At 42.3% G+C, this 18,499-nt stretch overlaps 1 protein-coding gene across 2 annotated transcripts in view; it reads left to right on the top strand.

Moving 5' to 3' along the window:
• The first annotated feature begins 7,897 nt into the window (after nucleotides 1–7,897).
• The window catches only part of KHDRBS1 (KH RNA binding domain containing, signal transduction associated 1), a 34,102-nt gene continuing 23,500 nt past the window's right edge, over nucleotides 7,898–18,499 (top strand). For both annotated transcript variants that reach the window (XR_008426393.2, XM_045190769.3), the window contains exon 1: nucleotides 7,898–8,563. Coding sequence is in view for 1 of the 2 variants with exons in the window: in XM_045190769.3 (XP_045046704.2) it covers nucleotides 8,182–8,563 (382 nt within the window). In the remaining variant the exon portion in view is untranslated. The remainder of the gene's footprint in view (nucleotides 8,564–18,499) is intronic.

The raw sequence follows: 18,499 nt of genomic DNA on the forward strand, positions 1-18,499 counted from the left end.
CTCTTAGCTTACTTGGTGATTACCTGTCTCCTCTATTTAGAAAGCAGCACAAAAGCAGGGACTCTCTTTTATTGACCACTTACCTCAATGCCTAAAACAATGCCTGGCATCTATTAGGTATTTAATAAATATTTACTGAGTGAATGAATTAATGAATGCATGCACGGTCGAAACAAATGCTGTCCTTGAAGTAGTGGATTTGGGTGATTGTGTCTCCCCTTATTCTGACAGGGCCACCATTGCTCAAAATTATGTGGGGACCTCATCTTTCAGAATTGACTTCAGGATCACTTTCAAAGTTATACAAGAAAACCAGATTCACTAGTCTGTAGCCACACCTAATTCTTTTCTCTCCCCCACTTGATTTCTATCTTATTCACTAACTTTGGCTCTGAATTATTTGGTTTCTAAAATTAAATTTACCCTCAAGAATAAAAAAATTTGTCACCTCTGACAAATTTGTTAAATGGACTTTAGGCTCTGAAGATAATTTGAAAAAAGGAATCCAAAAACCTCTCGTAAACACGTAATTTGAACACATAAATTCTGGAGCGTTGTGTTGATTTAAAAGAACTACCTTATTTTATGATGAAACTTTATACACTGGGGCAACAGTATTTCACCTGTGAACTGGTTTCTCATTTTAGTTATTTTTGAAATAGTTCTATTTTAGAGACACCAATTTCTATCTAAAAAAATCCAATGGTATTTAGGTTAAAAGGCAACTTAGAGTCTAAACAATTTGCTTCCTTCTCTTCTAAAAATAATCACTCCAACCGAATACTTCACTATTCCTTAAACATCTCATGCATCCTGTTCTTTCTTCTGTTTAGAACAAACCTTGCGTTGGCCAGGTATTGCCATTCATTACAGTGTCGCCCCAATACGCTAAGGTTGCAGGTTCCATTGCTGGTTAAGGGCACATACAAGAATCAACCAATAAATGTGTAAATATGTGGAACAACAAATCGCAGTGTCTGTCTGTTTGTCTCTCTCAGAATCAATGAATAAAATTAAAAAAAAAAAAAACAAAAAAAACCCTCTTCTATGTTCCAACCCAAGCCCTAACAAAATATTTTCTTCCTTCCAGGCCCAGCTCAAATGTTTGCCTTCCAGAATTCCCACTGATGTAAACCTCCTTCAGAATTAATTCCATCATCCTCTAATCTCCCAAACCACCTAGGTATAAATTCTATGAGGGCAGAGGCCACGTCTGTCTTCTTCATGACTATATCCTCAGCACCTAGCACAGTATCTGGTACAGGGTGGATGTTCAAAATACACTTGTTGAATGAATAGATTCTATTCTATTATCTAGCACATATTATGTATTTAGTTATTTAAATGTCTTCTCCCACACGACTGTCAATTTCCTCTACAGTAGGGACCATGATCTTATTCATCTTTAATCTTTCTGAGACATGGGGAGGGCAAGGGTGAGCCCAGAAGAACAACATTCATCTTACTAAAATTCCAAAGTTTCCAATCATTTACTGTTAGATCAGCCAGAATTGCAGCACATTTCCCGTTTTGTTTTTACTTCTCTTTAGGCCAAACCAAGCTTCTCATGGTGGAAGAGGGGCACTAGATACTGAAACTTATCCCCTCCCCAACCCCAAGCCTGGGCCTAGTCCAGATGCAGTATCTCTTGGGTCTAGGTGTCTCCCAACTTGAATGTGAACTCCCTTCTCTCTCTGGGTTCCTCCAGCTGCCATTGCCCTTCCCCACCCACTGCAATCTCTTCTCCCATTCTGCCACTAGAATGATCCCCCTAGAACTGAGTCACTAACTTGACTTAGAGAGTGGGCTGATAGCAGAAATGCCTGGTGAGTTAGAGACAGTGCCCTCTGAAGGTGGAAGCTAATTACTTGGACAACTATGAACCCAGGGTTCCTAGAACATCTGATGTTTCAAGAAAAACTAGAAACACAGAATTTGTTTAAAATGTGAAATTTCCCAATGTTTAAGTACTAGCAACTATTTCAATTTTTTTAATTGACCAGGTCAATTAAAACATATACCCGGGCCAAATATGGCCTGTGAGCCCCCGGTTTCCTTCTCTACTCTAGTGACTACGTCATCTCGACTAATGACACAAAGAAGCAAATTTAAAATGTGACAGGTGTTAAGAATGAGCCATGAGAGCACATAACAACGAGAGCTAAGCTGACCTGCCCTGGGGATCTAGGAAGGCTTCCCTGAAAAAGAGACATTTTCATATACTGTATCTGAAGGATGTGTAGGAATTACAGTATCTAAGAAAAAGAGCCACTGGGGCAGGCAGAGGCGGGGCTAGGGGGAGGGGAGCAGTGATTGGAGTTTTAGGCAAAGGAACTAGAAAATGTGTGGTCTGGGAGAGGCAGGAGTCTGGCTTGTTTGGGGAACTGAAGAAGTCCAGGGTTGCCAAGACAGGAACTAAGGAGAATGACATGAAGATGAAGCAGGAAAGCCAGGAGGGGCTAGCCATGCAGGCAGGGGCTATTATGCAGTCGTGATAAGGGTCCTGGTCTTTATCCTAGGGCAACGGGAAGTCACTGAAAAGGTTTAACAAGACGGGGGCGGGGTGTAGGAGAAACAGACAGGTGGACAGACATGATCAGATTTGCATTTTGAAAATATTACACTGGCTTCTGGGTGGAAAATACAGAAAGGGTGTTGAAGCAGGAGTAGAAGCAGGGGGCCAGTTCAGAGGTCGCAGAAGTTCAGAAGTTCAGGTGAGGCATTATGGCAGCTCAGATGGGACTCAGAGGTAGTGGAAATAGAGAAATATGGGTGGAATTTGCAATATTTATGAAGTGAACAACAATAGGATTTAGTCATGGATTGTATGTGGCAGGGATAGAGTGGTGAAGCAATGGAGAGAAGGTTGAGTCCCAGATTTCCAACTATGCGATGAATTGGGGGTACTGTCCCTAGAATGGGGGACACTGAACGAGGAACAGGTCAGAAGTAAAGACAACAGGGAGAATAGGGTTTAATTATTTTGCTATATTTACAATGCCTGCTCCTTTCTAGTCTCTGTACATACAAAGACAGAAATGTTTCCTTCCTACAACCATTCATCTTCTGGTTGGGAGGACAGACGGAAAAAAAGATTATTATAATCCAAATATCACGCAGGATTGCCAGCCTGGGGAGTCAAAAAACCCACATGAACACTAATCATCCTGAGTTCCTGTTATTGCCCCTGCAAATTCCCCTTCCGGTATTTTTGGAACAGTACTGGGGAGTTTTCCCATGAGGCTATAGGACAAAGCACTGGGGCACACCAGCCTTGCTCCAATCCTCTCTGTCCCTCCCCACCACCACCAGCAAAGGTGTCTCCTGTGGGACTGCTAAGAGCAGCCCATGACTAGACTGAGGCAGCAAAGAGAATGGCCCTGAAAGTGAATGCCTCCTTAAGTTTTGCTGGTCTGGGTGTTCTCGAGATGCTGGAACAGGCCTGGGTCCTGAAAAAGAAGCTTCTCCCAAGCCACGTGCTACGTTAAGTCACCTGTGCCCTGAAGGAGCACTGCTAGTGGCTGTAAATTGAATTGTATTAGGTACATGTTGAGTTTGAAGGGCCTCTGAAGGGCCTTCTGAAGGGGATATCTGGATTTGGAACTAGGAAGTCTGAGCTAGAGACCTAAATTCCAGAGCCCTTCCCAGGCTGGTGGGGCTCAATGGATTGGGCCCTGGCCTGTAAACCAAAAAGTCGCCGGTTCGATTCCCTGTCAGGGTACATGTCTGGTTGTGGGCCAGGTCCCCAGCTGGGGGTGAGCAAGAGGCAACCAATCGATGTTTCTCTCACATATCAATGTTTCTCTCCTTCTCTTTCTCCCTCCCTTCTCCTCTCTCTGGAAATAAATAAAATCTTAAAAATAAATAAATAAATTCCAGAGCCCTGAGCTGGAGGAGGGAGTATAGGCACAGGACCAAGCTCTACTGAACTCCCAACATTTCAATGTGCCCCGCACATCCCTGCACACCACCTGGCAACTTCTCTAAGATCCAACTTCCCTAATTTATGTCAGCAATTGGTCAGTCACTTCTTCTTGTGTATTCTCACAATTTGTACAGTGCTCTATTATAACACTTTTCACACTGCTACACAGTAACTCTTGGTTTACATATTTGTCTCCTTCACTAAACAGGAAGCTCCTTGAGGGCATGGGCTCTCTCACTGCATGTTGAATCTCATGCCATTTCAGCTACCACATTGATGAAGACTAAACAGATGGGAAAATAATGCCCAGAATTGATTGAGGAGGTGGGGGAAGAGGATGCTGCCCACCCTGCTACTTGGTGCAGCCTTTTATGCCATTTCTCGGAATTTCCTATCAATATATTGATATTATGCACAAAGATGTTCTGTATGGTAATGTCCATTGCAGTATGGTTTGTAATACTGAAAAGCTAAAATCAACCTGTATTTTTATCAGAAGTGAGGAGGTAAAGTACGTGTGGCTGGGGAATTCACATGGAGGCCAGAATGGAAGTAGCTGATGGCCAACTCGCTTGCTACTGCGGTTGATGGCCTGATTGAGCTGCACAAGTTGGAAGCCATAGAGGACATCGCATACCAGTTCTCATGCTTTTGGAACATCACCTTCCTGCTGGCCGGGAAGCCGGTGCTCCTCCAGCTACCCCAGTGAGGTCTGCGCTGCCTGTACCTCCTCAGGCCGTGTAGGCCACCGCCTGAGGATTCTTAACATCACCTTCCTTCTGCCCCCGCGCCTGAATCGCCATGAAATTTCATGATTGGCTTAAAGTAAAGGAAATAAAAGTAAAATCACTTCAGATCACTTTTTTTAAAAAGTGAACTGGTTAAAAGAGCTCAATGTAATACTTTGTGACCATGAAAAATAAATGAAGTAGTTTTATACTTGTACATACTGACAAGGGAAGGTGACCAGAATATTTCATTTAAAAATAAGTCAAAAACTGTTTGTATAGAATGCTACAGTTTGTATTTAAAACAAAAAGGAAGGCTTGCATATAGATGTGTTAAAATGTCTGGAAGCCTACACAAGCAAACACTAAATAGTATCTTTAAAGAAAGAAGGCAGTGAAGTGAATGGGCAAGGTTTGGGGGGAAATTTTACTTTTCACTTTATGCCTTTATTATCATCGTTGGATTTTTCTTAGAGCTAAAAGTATATACTTTTGTAATTCAAAATCTTAGAAAAACACTTTAAAATGTTGAAGTTCGGTCTCCCTGTGTCCTTCTCCAGCCTCCACATATTTGGCACCAAGTAGGTGTTTAAGACTGGACAGATGAACCACACTCTTGCAAGTAAAACTCTCCTGCCCAGGCCTGGAGCCCTTCTGGGAACTGGCTGCAAAGCAGGAGAGGCACATCTGTGGTGATCACACAGGTCAGGCAAACTTCCAACCTTTCCAGCCTACACATTAGGGACTCACTTGAAAGTGAAAGTCTAAAATAAGGTACTCAATACTTGTGTATAGTAATAATAACAATGGCCTCTATCACTTACCAAGCACCTACTAATTGCCAGCACCTGTGCTGAGTGCTTCACAGACGCTTCCTCTTTTAATCCTATCAGCTCTGAAGTAGCTATTGTTATGAGTCCTGTTTTATCTAGGAGGAAGAAACAGGCTGAGCAAGCCAGCTTCGGCCCCAACTCCTGCACCCTTTACCATAGTAACTGGGTTATGGAAGGAAATAGGGTACAAGCAGCTTAGTCTTTATGGAAACTCCGTGCTCCAAAACAAAGTCTAGCCAGCATCAGTGAAAGCAGGAGAGATTAGAGAGCGAGGTCGTTCAGATTCACAGACCACAAGAGCACCCAAAACTCTTTTATTCAGCTCTGAATGGCATAACAATGATTATTACTTCTGCTTACAAGCCTCACTGCCAGGAGGTTTACACTGGTATTTGTTAATGTACACAACAGTGCAAGGTAGGTGCACTTTATGGAGGAGGAAACTGAGGCTCAGGCAGGCTGCGGTTTTCCCAATGACACACAGCATGGACAAGGCGTCGCTGGATTGGAATTTGCCCGCCTCACTCCAAAGTCAGTGTTTTCTCAAGGCCATACCGTTGATACCTTCAGGAGAACCTGAGGCAGCATTCTGTGGTCCACACAAAGTGAACTCCAGACCTCTAGGCTTTCAGGATGGGAATTAATTACTCTTCCCTCCCTCCAGGGAAGGGTTCCCCATCCCCACCCCCTCTCCCCGGTGGATGGCTGCTGCACCGTGTAGCAGGTATGGACTCTGCTGCTGCACAACCACCGCTCCAAGGACGGCCGACCGTTTGTGTGTCTCAGCAGAAAGAGGGCTCAAACCTCCCCTCAACCCAACAACCTTCAGTGAAAGTAACAAAGATTTGGCAGCCATCCTGTAAAACTGTTGATTCTAGTCCAGAAACCCGCCGATACCACTACCCAGCGCCTTCTCAGACACTTCTTTATCAAAGTTTTATTAGGCCCAGCTCACGGTACTTCCATCTAGGCATCTCATTACAGAGCAAGGACACTTCAGCCATTTGTCACACCCCCACCCAAGCAGAACTTTGAAGGCCAGCAGCAGAGATGAATTGGGAGAGAGCTATAAATCTCCTTGCCCCCTTTCCCCTCCTGCCTTGCTGTCCCAACCCACCCATTACTTCACAGTTGCAACTAGATTATTCCCATTCTTAAACGCATCTCTGACAGTCTTACCTCTGCTCATTTATACACACTTTCCTTTGCCTGGAACTCATTCTCCCCTGTCTGAAACCTATCTTGTATTTTGAACTCCAATCTCACTTAATATTTGCTTATCTTTTGGCACTTGTCACATTACATTTTTTCATTACAATTATTCAAAACATTTTTATTCTCCTACTTCACTATAAACTACTTTTGTGACCTCAAAGTCCTGCACCAGACACTGGATATATATCCGTGTAATTTGCATGAGATAAATTATGGAGTTATTTGTATTTTCTTCTAATTTATGTGGGTGATTTCTCTCCCCCACCCACAAGAAGGTAGCCAGACCTTAATTATTTCCTAGTTGAAGGCGCCTACGTTTCAAGCTCAAACTTTGGGAAACTGATTCAGAAGGGAAAGGGATGGAAATGCTTCGAATGGGGGAAGCAAAAATCTGTGGAAGGAAACGTTAGAGAAGGCGCCACACGTTTGTGAATTTGTGCATATAGCACCCCAGAATAAGGAAAATGTGGGAGTCTGTCCAGTATACACCTTGGCCTCGAGAGCAGAGGCAAGGGTCTCTTTGAGCAAGTTTGGAACATAATCCATTGTGAAGAAAGAGCCCAGCAGAGACAGGAGGATTAGCACTCACTTCAGTAGGAGTCACTCTAACCAAGCAGCCATCATGAATGAAGTACCTGCCTCTACCCCACTTCTTTGGCGGAAGAATCTTAGTTCAAATCATCCAATAGCCTTCAGTCTTTCCACTGTCGCGTCCTTCTTCAAGTTCTTCTTCCAAGCTTCCCTTCCCCATCTGCACCCCTCACCCTTGCGTCAGACCCTCCTTCAGCGGTCCCTTCTTCACCCCTCCCCAGTGCCCGGTCTCTTCCCTTCTGTCCTGTCTTCCAGCTCAGACAACCTCACTTCTTTCTTCTTACCCCTCCCCCGCAACTTCCACCTCTGCGTCCCCCACGCCAATCTTATAGTGTGTCCATACTTCCACGACCATCCCCCACCCGCGCATTGAGCAAAGCCCCACTCTGCCTCGGCCGTTGGAGGGGGCGTGGCCCCGCGAGTAACAGGTCTCCCGCCCCATACTCCGCGGGCCCGCTCGCAGACAAAGACATTCCACAGCCCCCGCCCCCTCCGCGCACAGTGGGAGGAGACACGTGTCCAGCTAGCGCTGAGTCACGTGGAAAAGAAAACGAACGAAGCCCGCGGCCATCCGCGCACGCGCACAAAGCTCCAGCCTGTTCCGCGCGGAGGGAAGAAGAGAGCGGAGTGGCGACTTCTTCGGCCTCCCCGGCAGTGCGCAAGCGCCGTGGTACGACTGGGGACTTTGTTCTCCGCGGAGAGACCCAAGGGCGGCGCCGGTGCCTGGCTGCGCACGCGCGCCGCCTCATTTCCGGTGCTCTCTTTCGCTGGGTCGCTCGGGTCGGCGTCGGTGGCCGTCGCTCCCGCTCCTCCACCTCCGCCAACCGCCGCTCGGGCCTCTGCCGCCGCCGCGTCGCTTTCTCCACTCGTCGATCGCACATCCTCTCCGATGCAGCGCCGGGACGACCCCGCCGCGCGCATGAGTCGGTCCTCGGGCCGCAGCGGCTCCATGGACCCCTCAGGTGCCCACCCCTCAGTGCGTCAGGCGCCGTCTCGGCAGCCACCGCTGCCTCACCGGTCCCGGGGAGGCGGAGGAGGGTCCCGGGGGGCAGCCCGGGCTTCGCCCGCCACGCAGCCGCCACCGCTGCTGCCGCCCTCGGCCACGGGTCCCGACGCGACAGTGGGCGGTCCGGCGCCGACCCCGCTGCTGCCCCCCTCAGCCACTGCCTCCGTCAAGATGGAGCCGGAGAACAAGTACCTGCCCGAACTCATGGCCGAGAAGGACTCGCTCGACCCGTCCTTCACTCACGCCATGCAGCTGCTGACGGCAGGTAAGCCGGCCTTCTGGGTCGCCCGGCCACCCAGGAGGCTTTGTTTCTCTCGCTTCCCGCCCCTTGGGGACCGCAGCAGTAGTGAACTCCCCTTCTCCTCTCATCCTCATCTTCGGGAGCTTGGATTTCGTAGTTCCGTCGGGGCCCGGGCTGCGAAGGAGCATGTCTAGGCTGCAGTGGAGGCCCGGAGCGGACCCGGCGATCTCGTAGCGCGGAGCTGGTGATGGATGGTGCGAAGCTCCCCGCCCCTTGCCGACCCTTCCCCTCCCACCTCCTGCAGCTGCCCCACGCTCTGAGGGCTCGGAGGCTTCGATCAATGAGCCTTTCTCTCCCCCTTCCCCCCAGAGGGAAAGCTCCTTTGACTGCTGGTAGCGGTAGGCGCCTCAACGGAGAGTGTAGGAGGTGAAGACGCTCTGAGCGGGGAGGGCCTGCGGGAGGGGGGGCCGGGGTGAAGCCGGGTGAGGCTGGAGTGCCCTGTCCAGCGCGCCGCGGCGCTGGTGCCGGCTCGGACTTCGGCGGTAACTGGAGCTTAAGTTCCTCCGAGGCAGGAGCAACCTGTGGGAATCGACACTTGAGGTTTTCCAAATCAGATTTCTGACTTTGACACATAAAATAGTTGTTACAGAGTCGGAGGGTTGGACCCCTTTATTTTACAAAGTGTGTTCACCATCGTTCAGGAAAGGGAAAGATGACCCTAGAGACAGTGAAATTGGGTAGAGAGAGGTAAACGGTGGTTGGTTGCATGACATTCTCCAGCGAGATGGACAGAAATTGAGAAATTGTACGATGCTTGTACCTGAAAGGCTTGGTCTTTCTGATTTTTTCTTTTTGCTTCAGTAGTGAAATAGATAAGAAATAGTAGTCTTTGTTCTCTGTAGTCGGTAGACTAGCGCTCCTTTCCTGCTCTATACTAGCCAATGACCTAGTCGCTCTGATTTCTCCCTACAGCCCTCTCTTTTGCCGTCACTTCTGGTTGAAACATTGTTTTAATAAGTATTTCTTATGATACCGAAATTTTCTTAAGTAAAAATTCTCGGCCTTCAACACTGCACTCAGTAGTTGGACTCTGGCAAGGTTGATATAATGAACAAATGGTTATAAAAACTTTCGTTGCATTGTTCTCTATCTCCCATCATTAACTGGTAATGGGGTCTTTAAAAGGATAAAACGCGGTGGTCAAGAATAAAAACATTTAAAGGGCTTACATTTCCAATTCAGTGCTTTGCTGGTCTGTAATACAATCAGATTGTTTGAACCATTACTGTTGTGTTCTTCAAGCACGCTTTTTGAGAGTAAGGAATGTCTTTTATCTTTATACTTCTCTTATTGTCTTGCATATAGCAAACACCAGGTGTTTGGATTTGGAAGCAAGTACATCCGGATTTAGGAATGAATGTCAGACTAAGTGGTAAAGGTTGACTTGGTAGTCTTCATTTTTATTTCCTCAAGTCTTTAATTAGTCCAAGTAAAATTTGTGAGACTAAAATAACAAACTTCAGGACTTTAAGTGGTAGGTTTGGGCTCAAAATTCTGAACCTTAGTTACATACTCTTGGGAAACATTCTGAACCTCAGTAACCTCAACTATAAAGTAAGATGGTGATTGTGAGGATTAAATAATGTATGAAAGCACAAGCACAGTTCCCTTTGACTTGTAATCATTAGATAATATTGGGTTGGCCAAAAAGTTCATTCTGTTTTTTTCCTTTAAGATGGCTCTGGTAGCACTTAGTTGTCTTTAACTTCATTTGAATCAATGTTGTTAGATGGTATTGTGACAGCTGTCATACCAGCATGCATTAAAAAAAAACAACAACCAAAATTGGTCAATTTTTATGTAGCCATTTTAATATTGAAGACGGAAGAAAATATGCTTTATTATTTCAAGAAAGATAAAAAAGCAACTGAAACAAGGTTTTTGCAGTGTATGGAGAAGGTGCTGTGACTGAACGTGATAAGAAGTGGTTTGCAAAGTTTCATGCTGGAGATTTGCTGGACGATGCTCCACTGTCAGGTGGACTAGTTAAAAATTGATAGTGATCAAATCGAGACATAAATATCATACGGGAGATAGCCGACATACTCAAAATATCCAAATCAATAAAGTGATTGGTGAAAATGAAAAATATGGGAAAAACTAAATGGACTTTTTGGCCAACCCAATATATTTCTTGGCATGGATAAATCTTGATATATGTTGGACTCACCTTTTAAGTTATTTTTGAATGATCTTGGAAAAGGGTTGTAGTGAAGGTAACCAGCAGCTGCAAGGAAGTATGAGATTGAGAAGACAGAATAGTGGTATTTAAGCTCTGATTACATGTGAGAAAAATATAGTTAACACTGTGCCAGGTACTGGTCTGAGCATGTAACATCAAATATTTAATTTTCAGAACAATATTATGAGGAAGTTACTCTTATTATCCTCACTTTTACAGGTGAGGGAACCATGCATACAGAGATTAAATTGCCCAAGGTAACACAATTAGTAAACAGCATTACTAGGGTTTGAAGTCAATCGGAGTCTGGATCCACACACCTAAGCCTCTCTCGCTCTCTCATATTACCTTCAACAAGTTGTACTTGAAAAAATATTTTGTACTCTTGGACAAAATACTATAAAACCCATTTGAATGCATTACAGTGCTAGCTAACGGCAGTGAAGATGACAAGGCCAAGATACGGAAAAAGGAAGCCCACAGATCAGCGCCTAGCACTTAGTCGGAGGGACCTCTACCCATTTCCAAAGAGTTGCCACAAGAGCCAAACCGCCCTTCCTTTACTGTTCACATAGCTCTCTCTCCCTGTCCTATTACTTTATTTGCACTTAGCAGCAGCTGATGAATCGTATATTGTAGTTATGTGTGTGTCGATCACCCCTTCTCCTTCACAGCTAGAATGTCAGCTCCACAGCAGTAGTGATCTTTTGTCTGCTTTGTTTACCACTGTGTCTCCTGTTCCTTGAAGAGTGTCACACAGAGTGGCCTCTTACTAAATATTTGATGGATGGATAATTCATTGCATGATAGAAAAATATCAACACAATTCTAAGGGATTTAGGTTTTGAGTATAGACTTCTGTATTAGCAAAATTGATATTTAACTGTGATGACAATTAAATGCATTTGCAGATGCAAGGACTCAGTGTACCCATACTTGTTTTCTGAAACAAAAATAATTTATCTTATCAATTGTGTTAAATATTTACATAATAAATATACAGTACTTTTAAGTATACCACTATTTTTCTACTTTCTACAATTAAGAAAATATAAGTTAGTATAAATAATTCAGGAATAAGTAAACATTTGACTAGATTAACAATCCCCAGAAAATCTTGAAAGGATACTTAGAAATCTATCTTCCAAAAGCAGTCGGTAGGGAACATGTACAGTCTGTTGGAACTTTAAAGTAGTTAACTCCTTTGTTTCACTTACAGTATACTATAGAGACATATCTAGATGTACGCATTGCATTCATTATACAGGGCTAGAAGACCTATTTAAAGCAGAAAGTGGAATTGCAAAGAAATTATTGATCAAATACAGGTATAAATATAAATATTAGGAAAGAAAGGCAAATATTATCACTATTCACAATATCCTGATTGTTTACCTAGAAAAATGGTCTGTGATGTGACTAATTTACAAGATAAAGATACACAAATCAGTAGGTTTCTGATCTGCCAGCATTAGCCAATTTTAATTGACAAAATGGTCTCATTTTTAGTTATTTATTATTTTTATTTATTTATTTATTTTTAGAGAGAGGGGAAGGGAGGGAGAAAGAGAGGGAGGGAAACTTCAGTGTGTGGCTGCCTCTTGCGCGCCCCCAACGGGGGGACCTGGTCCACATCCCAGGCATGTGCCCCGACTGGGAATCAAACTGGCGACCCCTTGGTTCTCAGGCCAGCACTCAGTCCACTGAGCTATATGAGCCAGGGCAAAATGGTCTCACTTTTAGAATAGTATCAATGTCATGGGATAAGCAGTAAAAGTCAGTTCAAAATGTACGTGAATAATCATAACAAACAATAATAATATTTAACCTTTATGGAGCATTTAACATGTGCCATGAGATGTGCTACTCATTATTTCACCCTCCTGGCCATTCTGTGAGGCAGAAAGAATTTTTATCATAATATTACAGATGAGGAATATTGTAATCACATTGCCAACTTAAAATTTTATTGAAGGTGATAAGGAAGATCTGAATAAAAAGAGAAATATGTCCTGCAGGGGGGAATGTGGAGGAAGGGAAGAAGAAATAGTGTTATAAAGATGACAGAATTTTTATTTTATTTTTTTTTAATTTTTATTTATTTATTTCTAGAGATGGGGGAAGGAAAGGAGAAAGAGAGGGAGAGAAACAGCAACATGTGGTTGCCTCTTGTGCACCCCCCACTCAGGGACCTAGCCTGCAACCCAGGCATGTGCACAGACTTGGAATCGAACCAGCGATGCCTTGATTCACAGGCCAGCAATCAGTTCACTGAGCCACACCAGCTGGGGCAAGATGACAGAATTTTTTAAATAGCATGTTGATTTTTTGCATTTTCCAAACTAATTCTAACTGAATTTATGTTTTCAACTTGACATGGTGAATATAAAGTAACTTTTAAAGAATGCATAATGATAAATGAGAAGAATTTTGGAGACAGGAAAATTACAAAAACCTGCTACATTGATAAAAATTAAGTCAAACAAGACCTAAGGGCTTAATACAACAACAGCCCACTCATGCATCACATCTCGTGCGGTTTTTTGGCGAAACCTCGAATCACCCAGGTGACTCAGACCCCCTACAGTCCAGATTTGGTGCCCTGTGACTTCTGGCTTTTCCCAAAACTAAAATTACCTTTGAAAAGGAAGGGATTTCAGACCATCAGTGAGATTCAGGAAAATACAGCGGGGCACCTGATGGTGATTGGGAGAACTGTATGAGGTCCCAAGGTGCCTACTTTGAAGGGGACTAAGGTGTCATTGTCCTTTGTACAATGCTTCTTGTATCTCCTTTAATAAATGTCTGTTTTTCATAGTACGTGGCTGGATACTTTCTGGACAGACCTCATCTATATCTGATAAAGCAGTTTTTTACAAAATTAAACGTGTACCCCCCAGCAATTATACTCTTGGGCATTTATTCCAGAGCAATTAAAACTTAGGTTCACATAATACTTGTACATGAATGTTCATAGCAGCTTTATTCACAATAGGCAAAAACCGAAAACAAACCACATGTCTCCTATATGTGAATAGTTAAACCATGATACAGCCATACCATGGAATACTACCCTGCAATAAAAAGAAATGAACTATTGATGAATGCAGGAATTTGTGTGTATCTCAAGAGAATTACGCTAAGTGAAAAACAATAACAAAAGGTTACATACTCTGTAATTCCACTAATTTAACATTCTCGAAAAGACACTAAGATGGAGAACAGATTAGGGGTGAGGAAGAAATGGAAGGAGGGGACTGTGGCTATGAAAAGTGTAGCTTGGGGATTCCTTGAGATGGAACTGTACTGTACCTTGATGGTGGTCTTGGTTACATGAATCTGATTAAATTGCATAGAACTAAAGCCAGGCCCAAATCAGTGCATATAAAACTGGTAAAAAAAAGTGGCATGTAAAACTGAATAAAGTCAATAGATAGTATTAATGTTAATTTTCTGATTATAATGTTATATGTAGATATGCAAAGTGTTATAGAGAAAGCTGGGTGAAGTGTATATGAGATCTCATATGTTACAACTGCACCTAAATCGACAATTTCCTTGAAAAAAATTTTAAGAAAACTAACCCTAACCTCTAAATTGTGCCATAAGAGATCTGGGATGCCATGGGTGATATGCCATTCTCTTTAAAAGTAAGAAGGGAAGACTAAGAAGGGCACATACCAAGCTTGTAGCAGAGATGGGAATCAAACCCAGTTAATGTCTAGCTTCAAAACTCATGCTCTTTCTTTTGAAACATACATTTAAAAAATTCTCATCCTCAGGAGCTACCAAAATGGAAAGATTAAGTTATAGGAAAAGAATAAAGGAAATGCACAAGATTAGTTGAATTTGCTCTGACTGATACAAGGAGTGACATGGATTTAAGTACCTGCTCTGTCCCTAGTTTTGTGATCTTGGACAAGTTACATAACTTCTGAGCCCAGGTTTGTCCAATTGTTAAATGGGGTTAATCCTGGTTAAAAAGACAAAATGAAACAATACAAAATTCCTGACACATAAAAGGCATTGGATATGATTATTGAAAGTGTCTGGCAAGGAAACAGATGGGTCATCTCTCTGTTGTTTACACCCTAGCTTTTCTTCTCTTTGACCCTTGAGACTTTTAAGGTCTCCAGAGGCCCGGATCATTTAAAGGAGTTAGTTTCAAAAAGGTTGTCTAGAAAGTACTTTTGCCTGAGGGTAAGCCATTTTTAGGAAGCTTCTCCCTGAGTACCCCCCTCCCCATTACATCGTACTCCTAACTCTCCAAGAGAAATGAGGCTAAGGAGAGAAATATAGAATTGAAAAATAAAAGAAAAGATAAGGCAACTAAACTGAACATCTGAGGCACCTGCAGAGCTCTTTTATTGCCTTTAGCTGCGTGACAGTATTTGAGATTATAAACTGTTACTTCCCAAAATTATACAAAATAAGCTTTTCTTGTTTAAGGAAAGCACCCCCCCTCCCCACACACACACACCTGCCATTGAGAGGCAATAATAAAAGCATGAGTTTGGGAGCTTAAAAACCTGGGTTTTAATCCGTATTTTTGGTATTTTACTAGCTTTTGTGATTTGTCAATTTCTCTGAGTTTCAGTTTTGTCAATTCGAAAATGGGGATTGTGCCATCTAATTCACTGAGTTATTTTTTTAGGATAAGTAAGGTAGTATTTGTACAATATTTTATACAAAGTAGGCATTTGAGTAAGTAAGTGTTCGGTCCTTCCCCTTCCAAACATGAAAGATGACCCTTCTTGAAGACTCGAGTTGCCCCTTTGTCTTTTGCTTTCCAGGCTGACCTCCTCTGATCCTTTTCTTTTCAATTCTCAGTTTTATTTCAGTCATTGTTCTTTTCTGTTCTCTAAAAATGCTTTATTATTCTTTTAAAAGTTGTGAGATAAATTGAACAGAGGGATTCTAATTAAGATCTGACTAGTCAAAATATAGAAGGATGCGTGTTGTAGAAAAGCCTTAAATTCACAGGCCCTATTACAGTGCATATAAACAAAACTACTAGGTTCAGTTTTTGTCCTCCCGCTTCCAATAGAGTGCAACTGATTAATAGACTTTGAATCTTATCTTGCACTAATCAAATAAAGCTTCCTGAAAGTGGTTTAAAATACAGCTGAAGGCCCTAACTAGACAATAGCAATTAAGAAACACTGAGGGACAGAGATAAAATGATGTAATTTGTTCCACGTTTTTAGAAGCTCCTCAGTGATGTTTTTATATCAAAAATGTGGCATTAGAACTTTTGAGAACTGAGTACCCACTTTTCCAGCCTGAAAACTCAAGAAAAGATGTGTTCAGAGATGGGAGGCTCAAAACTAGTAACTACAAAAAGTTAATATTAGCAGTAGGTGGGAAAGGGTGGAGGTTAGGATATTCCACTAGCAAAACAGCAAACAAATAGATGTTCAGTGAAGCCTTTAGTCTGTTAATTATAAAGTCAGATTTGTTTTCTATTCCAAGCAATGAAACATAAGCATATGAAAAGCACTGCCATTTACAGTTCTTCTCATAGGAGTAAATGTTTAGTTAAGAATGCTTAGAATATGATTAGCAGTTTTGTCATAAAGCAAGGAAGTATGTACTCTCAGGCAGAAGTAGGTCACTTAGCTCACTGTATACTATAACATCTGAAATTAGGCTTTTTAATAAACGGGAAGCTTTTTGTTTGAAATTCTGAACTCTTACAGTCTGTTAAAGTCAAAATAACTTTATTTGTGTACTTTATAGCTGGACATTTTTTAAAACTGTTGAAATTATACATTTGCAGAATGTCTTTGAAGTAGTATATTTTTATCCTAAACCAGTGGTTTTCAAAGTGTGGTCCCTAGACCAACAATATCAACATTACCTGGTCACTTGTTAGAACTGCAAATTCCTAACACAAATACCAGACTGGGGTTTAGACCCAGCAATCCAGTGTGTAAGACCTCCAGGTGATTCTGATGCGTACTGAAGTTTGAGATCCCCCTTGCCTTAAAATTATAGAATATAGAAACACTGTGGGAATGTTATATGAGAACATTCTGTGTTCTCTTAGAATGCTGCACTGATTTTAGGAATATCAATTATTGACTGTTCTCAGTGAACCATAAAACCTTTTAGTTGCTGTTCATTACCTACACGCTTTGCCCCCATCTCTGTTAGTATTCCTATCATAGCAGTTAACTATACTTCATTGCTGACTTCATTGATTAGGGACTTCAGTACATAAACATACTGAAGATAGGGACCATACCTGACTTATGTTGTGTCGCCTATACTTAGGATAGGTGCCTGGCAAGGGCAGTAAGTCTTGCATAGTGATTAATGATTATACCTGTGTCTCTTCTTTCTTCTGCCTCTTTTTAGAAAGCACTCAAACACTTCCAACAGGTGAATGGATAAATGAAATTCCCTAATGATAAGAAATATTTTTGCCTGCTAAGGTGTTCTATCTGATGAAACTACGTTAATCTGTGAATTAAAGTACCTTGGTGCATTTTTTCCTTTAGGACCTTGAATTTGAGCTAGCTACTATAGACACTTTGCAAGGAATAGGCTTTAATTAGCATGTGTATGTATGTTATTCTGTTTTTATAGCAACCTCATGAAGTAGATATCGCCTTCATTTTATATTATAAATGAGGAAACTAAAAATCAGAGCAATTAAATAACTTTTCTAAGCTCATACAACTAGTGAGTGGCAGAATAAAGACCAGATCTTTCAGACTCTTAAGGACTGCTACTATCCAAAGTACTACTGTTGCCCTGACTGGGTAGCTCAGTTGGTTAGAGCATCATCCCGACACACCAAGTTTGGGGGTTCCATCCCCAGTCAGGGCACATGCAAGAATCAACCAATGAATGCATAAGTGGAGCAACAAATCTATGTTTCTCTACCTCTCTCTCTCAAATCAATCAATAAAAAAAAAAATTTAAAGTTCTACTGTCACAGTGGAATTTTAATGGGACTCTCCATTTTATATTTTTATTATTGTTGTTGTTATTTTAATCACCTGAGGATATTTATTGATTTTAGAGAGGAAGGGAGAGAGAAATACTGATCTGTTGCCTCCGATACACGCCTGCAACCCTTCATGTACAGGATGAGCCCCAACCAGCTGAACCATCCAGCAAGGACTCTGTTGTATATTTAAATTATTGACTTACTTTGCCCTGTGTGGTGTTGCTCAGTGTGTTGAGTGCTGGCCTGAGAATCAAAAGGTTACTGGTTCGATTCCCAGTCAGGGCACATGTCTGGGTTAAGGACCAGGTTCCTGGTTGGGAGCATGTGAGAGGCAACCAATCGATGTTTTGCTCCCTCTCTTTCTCCCTCCCTTGCCCTCTCTCTAAAAAATAAATAAAAATGTAAAAATAAATAAATTACTGACTTATTTCTTCATTAAGATACGACTTTGTACTTTTTCTTAATGCAGATTACTTTTGGGTTTTTTAGTTCATTTATCCCCTCCTCCTATCTCTCCCTATTAGTTTGGTTAAATTTGTTTATTCCAAGAAACATTTGAATGTTTCTGATATAGAGACATTCACGTGGGGGTGGGGTAAAAGAGGAAGCTGCTCTTACTAGAAGCAGGCTTTGGGTTTCCTAGTCAATTTCATTTAGCATTGGTGCTTTTAGTCACTATCTGAAATTAGCACATTCATCTGAACCATTTGGTGTCATTACATTGTACTTCACATTTTTGCTTTATGCAGACTTGGAAATT

This window comes from Desmodus rotundus, chromosome 3 (assembly GCF_022682495.2).
Source record: "Desmodus rotundus isolate HL8 chromosome 3, HLdesRot8A.1, whole genome shotgun sequence".
Lineage (NCBI taxonomy): Eukaryota > Metazoa > Chordata > Mammalia > Chiroptera > Phyllostomidae > Desmodus > Desmodus rotundus.